Source organism: Mirounga leonina, unplaced genomic scaffold (genome assembly GCF_011800145.1).
Source record: "Mirounga leonina isolate KUSES-001 unplaced genomic scaffold, KU_Mleo_1.0 Mir_173, whole genome shotgun sequence".
Lineage (NCBI taxonomy): Eukaryota > Metazoa > Chordata > Mammalia > Carnivora > Phocidae > Mirounga > Mirounga leonina.
Window position 1 is genome coordinate 62,818,792 of NW_023270447.1, and position 16,032 is coordinate 62,834,823.

Consider the following 16,032-nt stretch of genomic DNA (forward strand, 5'->3'; position numbering starts at 1 on the left):
TTATATGGAGGTTCAACTGTGTGTGGAATGATGTATATGGGTCCTGAGTGCCAAAGGGGTGGACTGTGCCAGTTATGAAGCTACGGTCTTTTAGTCCCAAACACAGCCTTCTGTACTCTGCTCTGGGATCCTGAGGCTGGGATTCTGCAAACCACATTACCTCTGTTGGCTGGCCTTGACAATTAGGGGCATTGGGGAAAGGCTGGAAGGCAGGAGGAGCGGAGACTTCCTTCTTCCTTTGACTGTAAGTTTATCGGCGCAGCCTAATGCCAACAGTTGACCCCAGGCGTCAGCTGTTTTCCTGCGCTCCCAGACAAGCTTCACTGTACCCCCTAAGAGGTACTAGGACCAGCCAGCCAGACCCCCTTTCCGGATTCTTGAGCCCTAGCACTACAGCACTCCTGCAATCAAGCCTGTGGGTTCTGCTAACCCCAACCTCTCCCCTATTCCTGCAGCCTTAAGAGAGACAGCTGTTGCCTGCAAGGATCCCTCTCAGCTATCTTAGTGTTCTTTTTGCTCTTTGAGCCCCCCTACAGCAGTGTAATCCAGCCCCTTTTGTAAATTCTCCTTGTTGAAAACCTAGCCTAGTTTCTGTTTTCCTAAGTGGACCCTGACTGACACAAACTATTAGGAAACAGGTACTCAATTTTCACTGGGGGCCCTAAGCCAAGAGCAGGTAAATGTGTAAGTACCAGGGGTCATCATGAGAGGTCAGCCTGCCTGAGAGGGAGGCTGAGACAGAAGGCAGAGCCCGGACATGTTACGCACCCAGCTCTAGCTGTGCCAAAAACCACTCTATCCACCTGACGGTTTAGTTATCCAGGCTAATAGGTTCCATTTTCTTTCTTTCTTTTTTTTTTTTTTTTTCTTTAAGCTATAATGCATGAGGTTTTTGTTGTTTACAACCAAAAGAGTGCTGACTAATCCAAATTTCTTCATCCCAACCCCAGACCAGGTACCCCACCCCACTGCCACTGAACAGGAAAAGCAACCACCTCCTACTGAAAACTTTAATGAAACCAATAAGTTAATAAGTTAACAAAGTGAGGTACTTGCATGTCCGAGAACTGGGTTGTGGGGGGAACTCGGTCGTAGGAGGGAGGGCTTCATCCCAAATCTCCTTTGGTCACAGGGTAATCCCATTCTCCTGCCCCTCTCCACAGCTCTGTCTCTGAGGGGTTAGAGGGTGGCTCTCTGGGGACAGTGCAGTGCAGGTGAGGTGAGCCAGGACAGGCTCCATCCAGGGCATGATGGTCACATGCAGAGGGTCTGTTGGGGCAGAGGCTGGGCACCAGGGGGCTGAGCAAGATCCAGCCCCAGCCCTGGTGCTGGTGCATGCAGGTCCCCAGTCATGAGATGCAGGCAGCTGGGCCTGAGCCCCTGGTTCCCTGGCACCCCACAGAGGGTCACCATCGGTCCACTACCCATCATGCTCCTGCTCCCTGCATTAGCTTTGCAAAAGAGGGACAGAAGGGTCAGGATACCAAAGAGGTGCTGAGGGCCTGGAGTGGAGGGGGGGGGACTTATGCCAGTATGGGGGGCTGCCAACTGAAGTGAAGAGTGAGGTGGAGAAGGCAGGGAAACAGGGCTTGTGAGTGTCAGATGCACAGCTCGTGCTGGCCAAGTAGGAGTGGCTAGATGCATTATTATTCTCTCAGGGAGGGACAGTGACTAGGAAGGGGGCAAGTCTAGTGGAAGCGGGCCTGATAACCACCCTGGAGAAGGGCCTGGGGTCTTTCCAGTGCTGTCCAGCCCCCCAGTGGTCTAGGCCTGAGCTGTGCTGTAGGAACGCCAAGGAGGGTCCTTGGGGGCAGCAGAAGCAGCAGTTAGGGCTCTTGGACCAGTGAGAAGTAGATGTTCTTGAGAAAAGGGAGCTGGTAAACCTCGGAGGTGAGGCCTAGAGAGGCCTGGGGTCACTTCAGAGCTCCCTCTCCTACTTAGATGGAGTGGCAGGCTTCCTCTTAGTGGACATCACCCTGCAAGGCCAGGCCACTAGCATCAGCTGCAGAGGCCCAAGGAAGGCTGAACGGCTGTGTGCGCACATCTCCAGGTGTGTGATCGTGTGTGTCAGGGAGTGTGAGACTTTCTGCATGTTCGGGGAAACTTTGGGTGACCATGGGAGCACTGTCCATGGGAGATTTGGAGGCAAATACAGAAACTTGTGCTATAATGTGTCTGGAGGGCCAAGGAGGGGAGTGGACATCCAGCAGGAAGAAGGAGCCCCTGGGAGGGGATACCTGCGAATGGGAAGAAAAGCCCAAGCACTGCCCTTGGGGAGGCAAGGGAGAAACAGGCCCCATGCTGGGTGAGGAGCGGGTGATAAGCCAAAGAACAGGGATAGGGGTCATGGCCAAGCAGCCTGAGACCAGCTATTGCTGGGGGCCCATCTCCCAAGAAGGGAGGGGCAGAGGGACCCCATGGGGGTCCCCAAAGTTGCATATTTAACATAGTTTGCATATATGGTGCCCAACTGCCTTGTGGCAGGGTCCTATGCTTGTGGGTACCTATGGGCACCTTGGGCCCACCCCCAAGTGGGGCGGGGACTTGGCGGGAGGGTTTCCCTGCTCGGTCCGAAGGGCGGGCCAGAGACCTCACCTTGCATAGCTGGAAGCTGGGTCAGGGCCCAGGACCCCAGCGCCCCACTCCCACTCCCGGGACAGTGCCCCTGCCAGGCGGGCCATGCAGGGCCTTGATGGAACGGGCAGGGCACTGGGGGGGCTCAGAGGCCGCGGGGCAGCCCCTGCTGCTGCCCTCCGTGTGGCCTGGCATCTCACGCTCCTGAGATGGGGCGGGTCGCTGGCACCCCCACGGCGGGTATCTCGCCCATCCAGACAGCTCAATACTGCATGTGGCCTCTCTCCCCGCAAGGGAGCAAGTTCAAGTAAGAGAGGAGTCCGGAGGCCTCAGGGGGCGGGTCCGAGCGCCAGGCCCAGGGGCTGGCCGTGTGCTGCCCCGCCCCTGAGAAGCCCCTCAGTCCATGTTGGTGCTGACAGAGCGGGAGATGCTGAGCGTCTGTGCGGAGACGGAGATGTCCTCGTGGTCCACAGGACTGTGGTAGTCGGAGGTGATGTCGGGGTCGAAGAGCGGCACTTGCACGGTGCCCAGGCTGGCCGAGGTGCCGGAGCGCAGGCAGCGCGAGTAGAAGCCCAACAGCAGGTCCAGCTTGTGCTCGATGGACTGCACCTGGGGGCGGGGCGCGGCTGGAGGCGGGGCTTGGGGGCTTGGGCGGGGCTTGAGGAGGAGCGCGGCCAGGAGGCGGGGTTTGGCCGGGAAGGGGCGCTTCTGGGAGACGCGGCTCCTCCCGCGGGAGGTGCGACCGGAAGGGCGGAGCTTGGCCGGAGGGCGGGACGAAGGTGGGAAGCTGGGGTTCATTCCCGGAGGGAAATTTAGTTGTGATTGGTTGGAATAGTCCGGGAGCTAGAGACAGACATCTGAGGAGGGCTTACGCGGAAGTAGGTGAAATTTAGAACGGGTTTATCTGAGACCACAGCCACCTGGAGGCGGGGCTTGGCAGGAGCGGGTGGGTTTATCGGGGTCGTCTAGCAGGAGTGGGCGGGCTTCCTGGGAGGCGGGACTTATCTGTGGGGCGGGGACCGGTGGGGCCCCGGACGCGTGGGCCCTGATCAGGCCTCCCTGGCTGGTGTTCTGGGCTGTGGTTCTGAGAAGTGCACCCTCCCTGTGCCCCGCGGCGTTCTGGAGCTTCTTGGTCGACGACCAGCTTCCGCCATACGAGCGAAACTCCATCCCATACTCACCTGCTTCTCCACCTTGACCACGCGTCCCATCATACTGATCTCATCCACCGCCTCCGTGTCGGAGGGTCCCTTGTCTCCCTTCTCTCGGGCCTTCCGGTCCCCGGACCCCCGGCCCACAATCTGGTCCACCCTGTGGAAGAAAGTAACTGTCAAAGGGTCCAGACACACGCCACCCGTCCCTCCCTCAAGAACTCTAGGTTGCCTGCTGAAAGGGGAGACACAGCCTGCACGGGTGGGAGGGGGCCATTTTGTCCTGACAAATGGAGACTGAGATGGATGGAGGGGCCGGGCCTCTGCTTTTTGGGTTTTCCAACTAGCCGCGCAGAGGGACCACACACAAGCATGACAAATAAAGCAACTTCCTGGTGGGAGGACAGGTGGGAAGTGGTGGACTGGGAAAAGAGAGACCCAAACGGGAATGCGAATTATAAGGTGGACAAGGCTGGAGCTGGTCCCACCTTATTTTTCTGCTCTCCCTTACAGCGTGATTCTTGAAAGCGTTTATCTTTGCCCACTGTCTCCAATTTCTCTCCTCCGTCTCTGTCTTAAACCTACTCCAGTCAGGCTTTCATTCCCACCATCTCACCAGAACTACTGTTGCCAAGATCCCAAATGACCTCCATGTTGCTAAATTCGATGATCAACTCTCAGGCCTCGTTATACTTGACCTTTTAGCAGCACTCCAGCACTCAGCACATCTGATCACCCTTCTTCCTGAGCTTCCTTCATGTGGGGTCGCAAACACTACCTTTTCCCGGTTCTCCTCCTACTTCACTGACTTCTCCTTCTCACTCTCCTTTGCTGGTTCCTCCTCTACCTCCATGAAATACCGCAGGACCCAAGGCTCACTCCTGGGACCTCTTTTCTCTATGCACTCTCAGTAGGTGCCATCTTCAGCTCCCGATTTGCAATTCCTCTGCACAGTGTTGACACAAATCTGTATCTCCAGCCCACAGCTCTCCTCTGAAGTCCACACTGCTCAGTCTAACTGCCAGAGCAACACTCCCTGTAGATGTCCAATGGGCCCCATAACCCAACAGCTCCCAACTCACCTGAGCCAAACCTGCTGCACTTGTTGCCTTCTCCGTGTCAACAAACGGCAACTTTTTCCTGTTGCTCGAGCCTCAACCCTTGGCTTCAGCCTCGACTCTCTTTTTTTCTCTTATACCCCATCAGAAAACTCTGTCAGCTCTACCTTTAAAATCTATCTGGAGTCTGCATACTTCTCCCCACCCCCACTGCTGCCACCTCGGTCCAAGTCCCCCTCATTTCTTGCCTGCATGTCTGAGGCAGGCTCCTGACTTCCACACTCGCTCCCTTATAGGTCCTCCTCAGCACAGCACCTACGGTGCTCCTTTAAAAATACAGCTCAGATCTTGTCCATCCTTTGCTCTAAGCTCTCCAAGGCTTGCACCTCCCCCTGGATGAATGCCAGCGTGTGTGCAGTGGCCCACGGAGCTTTATACAGTCCAAGTGCCATTCATCAGGCCAGAACAGACACGTTGGGTTCCTCGCTGTTCCTAAAACAACACCCCAGACACCTGCCCAAGCCTTTGCTCTTCCCTCTGAAAACTCTTAAACTGCCACAGGGCTGGTTGCCCCACCTTTCTTCTTGTTTCTCTCAAATGTCACCTTCTTACCTATTTAAAATCACAAACCCCAACACCCTAACCCTTATGTTTCTCCTTAGCTTTGATCATCATCTGATATCGTCTAGTTTCCATCTTATTTATCATCTGTTCTCTTCCACTAGAATAAAAGCTGCATGAGGGCAGGGACTCTTGCTTTCCACCAGAGCCCAACTGTCTGGCAAGTAATAAAAGCCCAATGACTATTTCTTAAGAGAACAAGAGAATGAATGGGCAGTGAGAATGCAGGCCACAAGAGGAGAAGGGCAAAGTGTAGGTGATTAGGGTCTTGGTGCAAGAATTCTTCCTATATGCTGGGTGGAGAGAAGAGGTGCGGGAGGGTTCCAGAGGCAAGAGGTGGGCAGCATTGAAGACAATTTGCCTATCCCCTTGGGACATGGGAGATCAATTATTTTAATCCCATTATTTTAGGACCAGGAAACAGTCATCTAAAGACGTCGCCCGAGGAGTGCAGGTCAGTAGGGTTCGCACAGAGGACGTGCGGCTGGGTCCTTCTTCAGGCTCGAGACAGGTGCCGGGCCAGGCCTCAGTGGCGCGCTGTGAGCCAGAAGCCTTGCCCAGGCCAGAAACTCCAGCTCCCGCAGCGGCCCCTAGGGGGCGCTCGCGGCTCTGTTCGGGCGCGGGCGGGAGGCGGGTGGGGAGCTCGGGCCCTCAGTCCCCGCTTTGGGGCTGGGGCCTCGGCCTCACTGCCCCCGCACCCACCGAGCCTGCAGGCTCTTGATCCGGCCCAGCATGTCCAGGTGCCCCGCCGAGTACTGCTCGATGACGTCCTTCACGTCGTATGGTCGCAGTGTCTCCTTGAATTTCCTTTTGGCCACCAGGAATTTCAGGATCCTGCCGGGAAAGGGGGTCTCTGCGGGAAGGGATTCTTTTCCAGCCCCTTCTCCATCCCTTTACTAACCTTTTGCCTAGCATGAGGGCACCTTCTGCTTGGGTCACTGCCAACAGCCTCTGCTGGGTCTCCCAGCCTCCCTGCCTCCCCACCACAGTCCACCCCTAGGCCCCGGATGTCTCTTGGGTATTTTTTTTTTTTTTTTAATGTGTCTAAATCTACAGTAGCATTAGCCTGGGAGCGCAGGGACCGGGCCTGGTTTCTTCCTGCTAGCTGGGACACAGGGCAGACATCTGTGAACACTGGTGATCAAGACCGCTTGGGGGAAGACATTTTTGCATTCACTCCACAAATGCTTGTTAGCACCACTGTGCTGGACCCTGGGCACCCAAGAGGCATCAGACCCAAACCCTGGTCTCAGGAGCCCTGTTCTGGAGTGGGAAACAGGACACACAATTATGGGGTGACGAGGGCCATGTCAAGGAATGGAGAGAGTGGTCTGGGATGATGAGAAGGAGGGTCTCAGCTGGGGAGAGCAGAGGACAAGGCTTGATAGTGATACTTCCCAAGGGCAAAAGGGGGATGAAAAAAGGCTTTCTGGACACAGATAGAGGCATGTGAGTGAGATTCTGTTCAAAGTAGCCGGGACAGAATGTGAAGCTAAGGGGTTGATCCACCTGGGGAGGTGGGGTGGCATGTAAGAAGACAGAGAAAGAGATTGGCCTTGAAAAGGAGGTGCGGGCAGGGGGAGGAGGTACTCTGAAGAGCCCCGAATCCCTGGCAGAGACTGGGCAATGGGCGGCTGGGGTGGTGGGGAAGGGTTTCCTCTGCGTTAGCATGATCATTCTGCCCACCTGTGGGGGGGAATGCTCCAGAGGGGCAGAGTCTTGGGCAGGACAACCAGACCCAGGGGCTGGGCCTGAGCTGGGAGTGGGCAGCTGGGAGCAATTCAGGACTAAAAGGGACTTCAAGGTTCCAAGTCTGAGTCTAGAATAATTCCCATGGCTTAGGCAACGGGGTGGATGGTGGTGCCACTGCCTGAAATGGGAACAGGGAGGAAGAGCAGGTTTGGGGCATGCTGGGTGTGAGGGATCTGGGGGGTGACCAAGGAGACCTGACCTGGGCCAGGTGGCGGCTCGGGTGATGTGTTCCAGAAGCTGGTCACTTGGAGGAGAGAGACAGCATGTATAAAAAGGGGGTGGGGAGAGGCCTCAGACTCTCTGGGGAGTGGCAAGGGGCCCAGCTCACTCTGATTTTACAAGGAACACAAAACAAAGAGGCTTGTGGGTAGATGCATCAGGCAGAGAGGAGAGGAGGTGAGCATGGAAGGCCTGGGCGTAAAGGGAGTCTCTGGAGCTACAGAGGGGCAGGCTGGAGACAGGGTCTAGGCCAGGACTCCACGCAGAGAAGCGTGGAAGCCAGAGCCATGGCTAAGGGGCTCAGGAGACTCTGGGCCACTCTTGTCAAGGCGGGGAGACAGCCAGTACAGCCAGCCTGACAGGGACTGGCAAACTTGTTTGACCAAGACCCACCATAAGAAATACATTTTACGGGGCGCCTGGGTGGCTCAGGCGGTTAAGAGTCTGACTCTTGATTTTGGCTCAGGTCATGATCTCAGGGTGGTGAGATCCAGCCCCCGAAGTCTTTGGACTCCACACTCAGCGGGGAGTCTGCTTGGGATTCTCTCTCTCCCTCTCCCTCTGCCCCTCCCCCTGCTTGGCTCGCTCTCTCTCAAATAAATAAATCATAAAAAAAAAAAAACAGAAATATGTTTTACATCAGAAGCCAGTACACACACACACACACACACACACAACTGAAACAGGTTTCATCAACATTATTTGCCACTCCTATGGGGGAATGCACTCTACTATTTTCTATTCCTTTTTGTTGTTGCTGTTAAATGCTGACCATGGCCCACTAAACTGATTTCAGTAAGTTGATTTCAAACTGTTGTGACCTGTGGTTTGAAAAGCACTGCTCTGGAGGAAGCCCTGAGGGAGACAGACAAGCTGAGGTCAAGCCACCCAAGGAGAGAGGGAAACTTTGAGACACAGAAGCAAAAGGAGGATGAAACTGAGACACAGAGTTGGAGGGAAAGAGCACACAGGACAGACGCAGGGAGAGGCAGTGGCTGGTACACAGCTAGGGGGGAGGAGGGGAGAGATGCAGAGAGGACATTGCGGGTGGAGGAGAGGGACTGTGGTGGGCAGCCGAGCCTACCGCCCTAGCCAGCCAGCCCTCCAGCCGTGAAGAGGATGAGCAAACCCTGCTGGGAGCCATATGCCACCTCCCACCCCACCCACACTCCAGGGTCCCCGCCAGCCTGCTCAGCCAAGGGTGCCAGGCGGGCAGCAGCTGGTGTACCCGGGAGCTAGGCCAGGCCTGGCCATGAGGGCAGGCCCCAGATGGGGAGCAGCGATGGGTGACAGACGGATTCGGGGGGGGGGCACCTCAGGCCTCAGACTCACCTGACGGAGCGGATGACCGTCTTCACAGCAGGTATGACGTCATCCACAGTGAGCTCACACTGGTAGCTCTTCTCTTCTGCCACTTCCTCCGAGGGGCCCTCTGGAAAGTTAGGGGCCCATGGTGGCAGCAGAAGGGGCCCCTCCCAACTCCTACCACCACCTGCCGAACCACCCTTAGAGATACCGATCAGGAGATAGAGGCTCAGAAAGGGTCCAGAACCTTCCTGGGGGCACAAGGCAGACCAGGCTCCTGCCTCCCTGGCTGCATTACCCAGGTTGGAAAATTCTGGCTTCCTGCACACCCATCTGCCCTCTGACCAGTCAGGGTAAGAATCTGCCCAGTGGCCAGGTAAGTGGGAGTTGTTTTAGGGCACATCTGGTTTGGCCTGATGCAAATTAGGAAGGCCCACTGGTCCCACAAGGACAGTGAGCCTCAGAGACTAAGGGACCTGAGACCTCTGCACATAATCACACACACAGCTTTATCCTTCAGCCAAGAGGGAAGGAAGCTCGAGGGGCTGGCCCCCATGCCCAGCTCTGCTGCTGGGGAAGGCCCTGAAAGCAAGTCCTTCTGTCTCCGGGGAAGAGAAACGCTTCTCCCAGGCTGGTGCACTGCACAGAGAGCAGATGCTATCCTTGCTCCGTGGGGGCAGGAGAGGGTGGAAGGCCAGGCAGCTTTTGGGCAGGGAAGCGGGGGCCCTGGGCACCAGCCATGCCCAAACTCTCATAGATCAGCACCTCCCAAAGACTGGTTTGTGGGATTCTGTAACTTTCCAAGAAGTGGCAAAGCCAGGATTCAAACCCCAGCAGCCTGGCTCTAAAGCCTGCACTCTTCCCCACTACCGAGCGCCACCTTCTGCATTCTCATTAGATTCTTGAACAGTCTTGAGCCCAGCAAAGCAGGTGTTATGACGCCCAATTCACAGACCAGGAGACCAGTGCCCAAAGATGGTCAGTCCGTTATAGAGCTGAGACTAGAACCATCTTTCCACCCCTAGCCCAGACTCTGTCCCTGCCCCGCCCACCACAGCAGGTAGGTCCTGGGCCCCAGGCCCCCAGGGGCTCACCCTCAGCAGAGGTGCGGGGTTTGAGTCTCAGGGAGGCCCGGAAGCGGGTGCGATCGTTGAAGCTCCAGCTTTTCTGCACCTTGGTGGGGCTGGCGGCCTCGCCCACCTGCTCGCTGCTTGGGGAGGTGGGCATCGGCGGAGGGGCCAGGTGCTGCTTGGAGGGGCCTGTCCGTCGCTGAGAGCTGCCCATGCGGATGCGGTCCTTGATGCCCATCCGGCTGCTGGCAGGGCAGGTCAGGTGGGGGAGAGAGCCACGTTAGCCAGAGCTGGGGATGGGTGTGCGTGGGGACACGGCTGACTTAGGACTTGGGGGTGGCTACTGGGTTTTGACTCTCCACCAAGTGGAGACTTCCTGGGATGGAACAAGGGTGTGGCGAAGGGGACCCTGACCCCTACAGGAAGCTGATGCGCGGTCAGTCTGAGCAGGTCCCCTCCCTACCCCCATCTCCCACCCCTCATTTTCGCAGACAGATATAAGGGGTGCACAGGAGACAGATGTCAGAGCGGAAGGAGTGAGAGAGACCCAAGAAGGGAGTCAGAGACAGACAGGAGGATGGGAGAGCTGGGCCTGGCACAGCTGGGTGGGTGGAGGTGGAGGTGGCCACCCCTTTGGGCACAGACAGGCTGCTGAGGGATGGAGAGGCTCACCTGGCCATGCACACTGAGAAAGGCCTCCAGGTCCTCATGGTACACAGAGGCAGGCTGTGTGGAGTTGGGGTGTGTGTGTGTGTGCGCGCATACATGCGTGCATGCCGTGTGACAGTGTGGGTACCCTGGTACTAGTGTATCTACATGTGTCAATGTATATTTTCCTCCTTTCCTACTGGAGCTCTTTGATCCCACACTGGTCAGTCAGGTCAGGGCTTTAGGACCCAGTCCAGCTTTGCAGGCAGAACATTGCAAAACTCCAAAGGTCTGCATCACACAGGCTTCAGCATAAACAGGGCTGCCCAGGGGTGCAATGAGCCGGCTGCAGAGGGCCTTGGCCTTGTGGGTCTAGCTGCTGGGCCCACATATACGCCCTGGACATGTTTGGTGCCCACTCTCCTGGTGAAGGTCTTAACCTGTGTTTCTGTGGTCTCCCCTGCCTGAGTTCTGCCTACCTGGATGGAGTTCACCCTCCCAGCTCCCCAACCCCCACTGCCTAACGAACCCCCATTTTAACAACACCTACACACGTCTGTGTGCATGGGAACACACATGTGCGTGTCTGTGCGTGTGCTCAGACCTCCCTTCCCACACCCCAACTCCCCACCACAACCCCAAACCTTGCGGAGGCCCCAGGTTGCCCAGGACAGGCCCTGGTTAGCCATACCTGGTAGAGTAACTCTATGTCCAAGAGTTTTAAGGACCACGTTCTCACTGTGTGAGTAGGACGTATGCAAAGGTCCCCCATCCCATGCCCTGGAGTGTCACCACTGCCTCCCTGCTGTGGCTTAGACAGGTTGGGGGCCCTTCCACCCCAAATGTCCAGGGCCCTGGCTCAGGAAAGCACCAGCCAGTCTTGGAGGAGGCCTAAGGTGTGGCATGGATTGGGGGAGGAGACTGTGTCACCTACTATCAAGGACTTTCAGGTCAAGAGTTGACCAGAGGACAGATTCTGGTTTCAGGGCTGGATGAGAGCTAGCGTCCCCCATACCCTGGGCATGGGGTACAGAGTACAGAGCCAAGGTACTGAAGTGAGGAAGATCTCGAAACCAGGGGCACCTTCGGGAAGGCAGCCAGGATGTAGGGCCATCCTTAGGAGTAGGGACCTCTGCCCTTCTAGAAGGGAGAAGTTATAGGTCATGGATTGGGGCCCCGAGGATATCAGAAGGGAAGGACGAGGCAGCCCCACAATCCAGCATGCCGTTTGCTGGCCCAGGATCCCCTCAACACATCCCAGAGATTCCAACCAAAGTTTGAGGTTGGCTCTCCCAAACTTTCCTCTGCAGAGCCATTCCTTCAGGCTCTCCTCATGCTGGCAAGCACCCCCCACCCGCCCGGCCCGTGCAACCCCTCCCTCTGTCCTCCACTCCTCCAAGAGGGAGAGCAAGAGGGGGGTGGAGAAGGCCCTGACACATAGCCAAGGGCCTGGAACTCCGGATCTCTGCGCCCAGCACATTACTCCAATGACATTCTGGGGGAAGGGTGTGACCTCCCTGTCATGAGAAGTATACAAGCAAGACTGAGCTTGCTCTCAGCAGGACTTGGGGAGGAAGGGGTCTGGAGGCTTGTACTAGAGGCCTTGAAAGGTCCCTTTCCAGCTCTGATTCTGCGATGGTTGAAGGAGCTTCCAGCCTGGTTTGTGGGGTTCTGTAACTTTCCAGCCAGCCAGAGGCCCTGGGCTCCTCTTCAACGTAAGAAGGCACTGTTTTCCCAGGGGTGGCCCTGGATTCCAGCTCCTTGGGCAAGGCCCAGGAAATGGCTCACGTCAGCCTCTCTGGAGCCTAAAAGCTCAAACAAAATGGAAAGAAACCTGGCAAGCGGTGGACATCGGAAGAACTTCCCGTCCCGGGCTCCTCAGCACACGCGCGGTCCTGTCTGAATGCCTTGGCCCTTCCAGCTCTCTCTCGGCCGCTTTGTGGGGTGGGCTCCACATTTACCATCCCTAGGTTACAGACTGGGAAGGAGGGAAAGTGACCTGCCCAAAGTCCCAGAGCCCCTGTGGATGCAGTAAGGATCAGAACCCGTTTTTTTCTGACTTGAGACACTGTTCTTTCTCTGGAACTAAGGATCAGGAGAGCGTCTAGGGCGGTAACCACTGGAGGCAATTTTGCTCACTAGGCCCCAATCCATGAGCAATGTCTGGAGACATTTTTAGTTGTCACTTTGGAGGGTGTTCCTGGCAACTGATCGAGGCCAGGGAGGCTGCGAAACGGTGCTAAATAATGCTTGTGACAACCCCCTCCCCCACCAACCAATGAAGAATTCTCCGAACCAGACTTCCATGGTGCCGAGGTTGAGAAACGGGTCTAAGGGGTCTGTTGATGCCTGGGACACAGATGGGCTAGGCTTGACTGAGGCTATCCTTTGGCGGAGGGCAAGCTCTGGACACAGGCTGCCCTCTGACTGCCCTGCTGGGTCAACCCCTGTGCTCGCATCCACAAGGAATGACTTTAAGGATTCCATCTGCTACCAAAGGCCAATCACATGGGGACAAGAGGCAGCCTACCCCTTCTGATGCTGCATACAGCCCCTCTCTTCAGGACTGTGGATGCAGCTTCATCGCTGGCCCCTCTGCCCCGGCCTTGCCCTTCCTGCCCATCGTGCCCACACAGCCAAAGTCATCTTGCAAAAGGGCAGGTCTAACCCAGGGACTCCTTGGCTTAACCCTTCAGGTGTGTCCCCATTTCCATCAGCCATGGTTTCCAAGCTATTTTTAAAAATAAGACCTTAACTGCTCAACATACCACACTGAACAAGGCCAACCATTTATATAGCACTTCCTATTAGCCAGGCACATTTTGAGTGGAAGCAGATGCAATTACCATCCGCATGTTACATCTGAAGAAACTGAGGCACCCAGGGCTTAAGGTGATGTTCCCCTTGCTAGCAAGTTGTGGCCAGGTTTGGATCCAGAACACTAGTTTCTAAGAGGCACTGTCTCTTGGATGAGCAGCCAGGAGCTCTGTCACCTATGTACTTATGGGCCTCTCAACCCACAAGGCTCCAGAAGCACTTTTGGGCAACCCAAGACTCAAGGAGCCCAGGCTGCCAGGCAGGGCCTACAGGATGGCGCTCATACAGGACTTTGGGGTTCTTCATGATCCAGCTCTGCCCCCGACCTCACTCCTGACCCCGCACTCTCTGATCTGGCCATGCTGGGCTGCCTGCTCCTTCCCCACGGCTGTTCTCTCTCTCTCTCTCTCTCTCTCTCTCTCTCTCTCTCTCTCTCTCGCCTCCTCACCATGATGCACCACGTGATGCATGCTGCTTCCTTGGCCTGGGATGCCCTCCCCTACGTCCACTCCTTTTTGGGGCCTCCTCTAGGTGAAGGGCCTGACCCTGGCTCTGTAGCACCTCTGCTTCCTCCTTTCATTGCATTCATCACACTGAACAGCCCTTGCTCTTTGCAAGCCTCCAGGTGCCATCTTTCATTCATCCCTGTGTCTAGTGCAGGGCCCGGCACGTGGTGGTGATGCGGCTATCCAAGCTGGGCTCTAGAGTTAGTGAAAGAGGAACCAATCCCAGCTCCTCCAGGCATAGGCTAGGTCCCTAGGGGGGGGGCAGTGGGAAGCCAGGGAGCTAAACCCAAAGCCCGGCAAAAGTCAGAGTGGGAAGGACCCTCAGAGAGCCTCTAGTTCAATCTGCCCATTCCACACATAGGAAACTGAGTTCCAGAGAAGGGAAGCAATGTGACCCAGATCACACAGGGGGTCAGTGGCAGAGCCAGAACTCATCCCAACTCTCCTACAGATGTCCCTCGTGGCAGAGTGGGCCCCAGGCCCATGCCCCCGACCTGGCAGAGGCCTCCCCAGGAAGGTAAGAGGCTCGTCAGGGCCCCAAGGCAGACGGCAGGCGGCAGGCACATGCACCTTGGCCTTGGCCTATCCTGTCCCCCTCTCCAGCCCCCGAACCGGGTGGGGCAAAGAGGAGTGGGGACAGGAGGAGCAGGCGAGGGGGTACCTCGGTCTCCAGCTGGCGTGGATCCGAAAGAAACTCCGTTTATTACTAAACATCTGGCTGGAAGTTGAGAACAAGACACAAACAGAGGTTAGTGGGAAGAGGGCAGGTGGGCAGAGCATGGGGAGCTGCCAGGATGGGGCTGGCTTCCTGCGGCTGGTGGGAGAGAAGAACCCCCACCCAAAGCATCCTCCAGCCTGCATCCCCAGAATGCAGAGATTCTCAAGATTTGCATCAGGATCTCCTGGGCAGCATGTTAAATATGCAGAGTTCTGTGCCTCTCCCCTAGAGATTCTCATTCTACGGGCTTGGGGAGAGGTCCAGGCATCTGCATTTTTTAACGAACACCCCACCGATGCTGATGCAGGAAGTCAGTGGACCGTGCCTTGAGAAACATCGTCTTAGCGCCTCATTGAAAAACCTCAAAGAGAGGAGGTGCTGGCCTTGGCAAGACCATCCCCCAGGAAGTCCTGCTTTTGGAAGTCCTGGAAATGTGTTCAGCCTGGGTCCATCCACAAGGGCCACTGAGGGTGTGGCCAACCAGGAGAAGTGTGTATGTGTATGTGGGGGTGTGGGGGTGGGGCTCCTGTCCAGAGCACCCACCCCATGGGGCCCAGACAACCAAGAGTAAGGATATGGCCATTTGGCCTGAGCCTGGTGACTGATGTCCTAGAAGTCACAGCTCAGCCTCCTGGGGTGCCTGGGAAGAAGGGACACTCCACCACCATCACCATGAGCCCTGGCCACACAGACACTGCAAGGCAGACGGACACAAGGCTGGGAGTTAGTGAATGCCAAGCCCTCGGCAGTCATCTGGTCCTAGGCTTTGGGGGACTCAGAGCCCCGGAGCAGTTGTGGGTGGGAGAGGTGCTGGGCTCCAGGTTCGTCTTCGTTTTCAGCACCTTCCTATCCAGGCCAGGTAAGACCAGAGCAAACTGGAAGCTCCAGAGAGCACGGGCCCAGACCCTGGGCAGGGTTGCTCAAATTTAAGCTGTGGCTGGATGGAGGTGAGGGTAACACTGAAGGGCCTTCAGGCAGGGACAGAGAATCCGACCCAGGGCTGCACTGTGGACTCTCTTCCAGGGAGTTCCCAGCCTGGCCTGGCCAGTCATGCTGCCCCTCCCTCCAGCCCCTGACCTGGAGGGACCCTCCATCTCCCTGCTTCCTGTCCAGCCCCTGGCCAGAGATGCCCTCACTGAGCACAGGGAAGAAAGAAATGCTGCTCCCAGCATCCTCTGCACCACCCACCCCCCACCCCCTGTTCCCCAGGTCTTTTCAGCCTGGAGAACCCAGAGCCCCTGATTAGCCTAAACATCGCTGATGTTCTGCCTAGGATCCAGAGGCCCAGTGTGACTCGATGACTTTCTCAAGGACACACAGCCTCAGGTGTCAGAGGCCGGCTTTCACCACACTGCCTCCTTCTGATCGCTGAGTGGCTGGCGTCTTCTCCCCTCCCTTGTTCTGGGCCCAGGGCTCAGAATCACACCTGAGGCTCAAGGCCCAGATGTCTACCTGGCTGATCGGGGATGATGTGTGAAGATGAGACAAAACAAAGAGATAGGGAGGGAGCAGGGGAGGAATGGAGGGTGGGGTTGAATCCTTGACCTCAAAGCTATACCTCTGCAGGAGCAGCCCCTTTCCCGTACTGTGAGT

The 16,032-nt window shown here is 56.6% G+C and overlaps 1 protein-coding gene across 3 annotated transcripts in view; it reads right to left on the bottom strand.

Moving 5' to 3' along the window:
- Positions 1-996: 996 nt before the first annotated feature.
- KCNQ4 (potassium voltage-gated channel subfamily Q member 4) overlaps positions 997-16,032 on the bottom strand; it is a 52,918-nt gene continuing 37,882 nt past the window's right edge. For 2 of the 3 annotated variants that reach the window (XM_035018876.1, XM_035018878.1), the window contains exons 10-14: positions 9,775-9,995; positions 8,708-8,807; positions 6,107-6,238; positions 3,756-3,885; positions 997-3,183 (exon numbers count right to left, since the gene is read on the bottom strand). In XM_035018876.1, coding sequence (XP_034874767.1) covers positions 2,971-3,183; positions 3,756-3,885; positions 6,107-6,238; positions 8,708-8,807; positions 9,775-9,995 — 796 coding nt within the window. In that variant the 3' untranslated portion in view covers positions 997-2,970. The remainder of the gene's footprint in view (positions 3,184-3,755; positions 3,886-6,106; positions 6,239-8,707; positions 8,808-9,774; positions 9,996-16,032) is intronic. The other variant, XM_035018877.1, reaches the window with a different exon arrangement.